Source organism: Sinocyclocheilus rhinocerous, unplaced genomic scaffold (genome assembly GCF_001515625.1).
Source record: "Sinocyclocheilus rhinocerous isolate Xijiao unplaced genomic scaffold, SAMN03320098_v1.1 scaffold1902, whole genome shotgun sequence".
Taxonomy (NCBI): Eukaryota; Metazoa; Chordata; class Actinopteri; order Cypriniformes; family Cyprinidae; genus Sinocyclocheilus; species Sinocyclocheilus rhinocerous.
Window position 1 is genome coordinate 26477 of NW_015665924.1, and position 2728 is coordinate 29204.

Genomic DNA, 2728 nt, shown 5'->3' on the forward strand with positions numbered 1-2728 from the left:
GATCTCAGTGCAAATCCCAGAATACACTGAGGCGTCAGTGACGTCTATGCCGCTCTCTCTCAGGTCCTCCTCATAAAACATCACATTGCCCTTCATCAGCTGATTGAAAGCCAGTTCAGAAAGTTTCACAATCACTTCTCTGTTGGAACACAGGGGTTTCTCTGAATCTCTCGCTTCATACTTCTGGTTCCTCATATTTGTTTGAATGAGCAGGAAGTAGATGTACATTTCAGTCAGAGTTTGAGGGATTTCTGCACTGAGATCTTGTTTCAGGATGTTTTGAAGCACAGTGGCTGAGATCCAGCAGAAGACGGGTATGTGGCACATGATGTGGAGGCTTCTTGCTCTTCTGATGTGTGAGATGATTCTGCTGGCTTGATGCTCGTCACTGATTCTCTTCCTGAAATATTCCTCCTTCTGAGGGTCATTGAATCCCTGAATTTCTGTCACACGGTTGATGTAGTTGGAGGGGATCTGATTGGCTGCTGCTGGTCTGGTGGTGATCCAGATGAGAGCAGAGGGAAGCAGATCTCCTTTCATGAGGTTTGACATCAACAGACCCACTGATGAAATCTCAGTCACATCAGAAACTTTCTGACTTTCTGAAAACATCAGTGAAATTCTGCTTTCATCCAGACCATCAAAGATGAACACAACTTTACATTTATCATAAATCTTTGAGTCCAGATCTTGAAGTTCAGGATCAAAGTCAAGCAGAAGTCTGTGAAGACTGTAATGATGATCTTTAATCAAGTTCAGCTCTCGAAATGTAAGCACAAACATGAAATCTACATCCTGATTGGCTTTTCCCTCGGCCCAGTCCAGAATGAACTTCTGCACAGAGACGGTTTTTCCAATTCCAGCGATGCCTTTAGTAAGAACAGTCTTTATTTTGTCTTTCTTTTCTCTTCTCTTCTCCTCATATCCTGGCTCAGATAAAGGATTAAAGATGTCATTGCAGTTGATTGGAGTGTCTTGGAGTGTCCTGTAACTTTTCTCCATCTGTAGCACCTCATGTTCTTCATTCACTCCTTCACTCTCTCCCTCTATGATGTACAGCTGTGTGTAAATCCTGTTCAGGAGGGTTTGATTATCTTGTAGTTTGATTCCCTCAAATAAGCTCTCATACTTGTTCTTCATGCTGGTTTTGTGCTGGTCTTTGACTCTTTGAAGATCATCATGCACTGTTTGGTATGAATCGAGCTGCAGGTATGCTTCTTTGTCATGATGAATGATGTGGTTCTGACAGCAGGAGGATGTGAATGTCTGACAGGACACATATCTGATCTGGTCAGCACTCCAGCCACTGACATCAAAAGACATTAAGATGAACAGAGAGACAAAAACAAACAGAAAAGAGCTTTATCAAAACAGAGAAAATATATGTATATATATATTTATATGTATCTAATATTAAATGATCTTAGACAGATTATTCTTATTACTGTCAATATAAAACTGATACTGAAATCCCACACTGTAAAAAATATCCATAAGTTTGCCAGTAGTGACAAACAGATAGTCTAAAGAACTTTATGGACAAAAAAAAAGTTTCAAACTACAGTACCAGTTAGACAAACACAGACATCAAGACTTAGCATATGAATCTCGACAATGAGAACAATCAACAAAATATTCAGATGAAACTGAACATCATAAAACAAGCTACTAAAAAGTCACAGCAAAAATAGTAAGAATAAAAGAAAATATACTAAGGCAATTCAGCTGCATAATTTATTCATGCTGCAATTAGGGCTGTGCAAAAAATCCAATGCGATTACCATGCGCATCTCATCAGTACGGTGACGCATTGCTGCCACACACATATTATTTTTTCCACTCATTATGTCGTAATAACGAGATGTCTTAATAATTATGTCGTAATAACGAGACATCTTTTCTCGTAATAACGAGATGTTATGACGTAAAAACGATGTTTTCCAGTTATTATAGATATATGGTACATTATGTGAGCGAGCTAAGCGACTGTCCGCGCTGCTGTCGCCACAGTCTGACATAAACGAGGATCTGCACGCTGCTGAAATTATTGAAATACACTGTTTTAAATGTATTTGAATGTAATGGTTTTAATTGTAGTGGCATGTTTATTAGGATTAGTCTCCAATCTGTCTACAACAGTGGTCGCCAACCTGTCGATCGCGATCGACTGGTAGATCTTTATCACTGTCCCAGTAGATCCCGAAAAAAAAAACAGTAAAATATGTACAAAAATGCATTACATTTATGGGGTTATATTAATGTATCACTGAAGGGAACTGTCTTGAGAAAAGTTTCGATGGCAATGGCATTTTCTTCTCCGTATAAAGCGCAGCTCTGCTTTGTTTACAGCGGTAAACAAGGAAACGCTATATTGCGGTCGGTTAATATGCAGTGTTGCCAGATATGCGGTTTTCCCACGGAATTGGGCTACCTTAACACTGTTGCCGCGGGTTGATGTTCATGTCCGCGGGTTGAAGCGACCCCTATAACGTGATATTTAGAATAACGTTTCTTCAAACTGTCTGGCTGTTGTATAGCCTAGGCTATATTTCTTGCAAATATAGGCTACATCTCATATAAAGCACAACACTGCTCTTCTCGGTTCGGCGGCGCCGGCGTGATCCCTTGGGCTACACTGTGATAACAGAGGAAAGGAATGTCTGCTATATTTTCTATACTTCCACAATAACAACAAAACGTTACAAATTGCTTTTGTAAAATAACAGGG

At 39.7% G+C, this 2728-nt stretch overlaps 1 protein-coding gene across 1 annotated transcript in view; it reads right to left on the reverse strand.

Annotated features, from left to right (window-relative positions):
* LOC107731674 (protein NLRC3-like) overlaps window positions 1-2728 on the reverse strand; it is a gene marked incomplete at its 3' end in the record, with an annotated part of 32203 nt that continues 29475 nt past the window's right edge. Inside the window, exon 4 of the mRNA XM_016542823.1 lies at window positions 1-1306. Within this exon, the coding sequence (XP_016398309.1) occupies window positions 1-1306 (1306 nt within the window). The remainder of the gene's footprint in view (window positions 1307-2728) is intronic.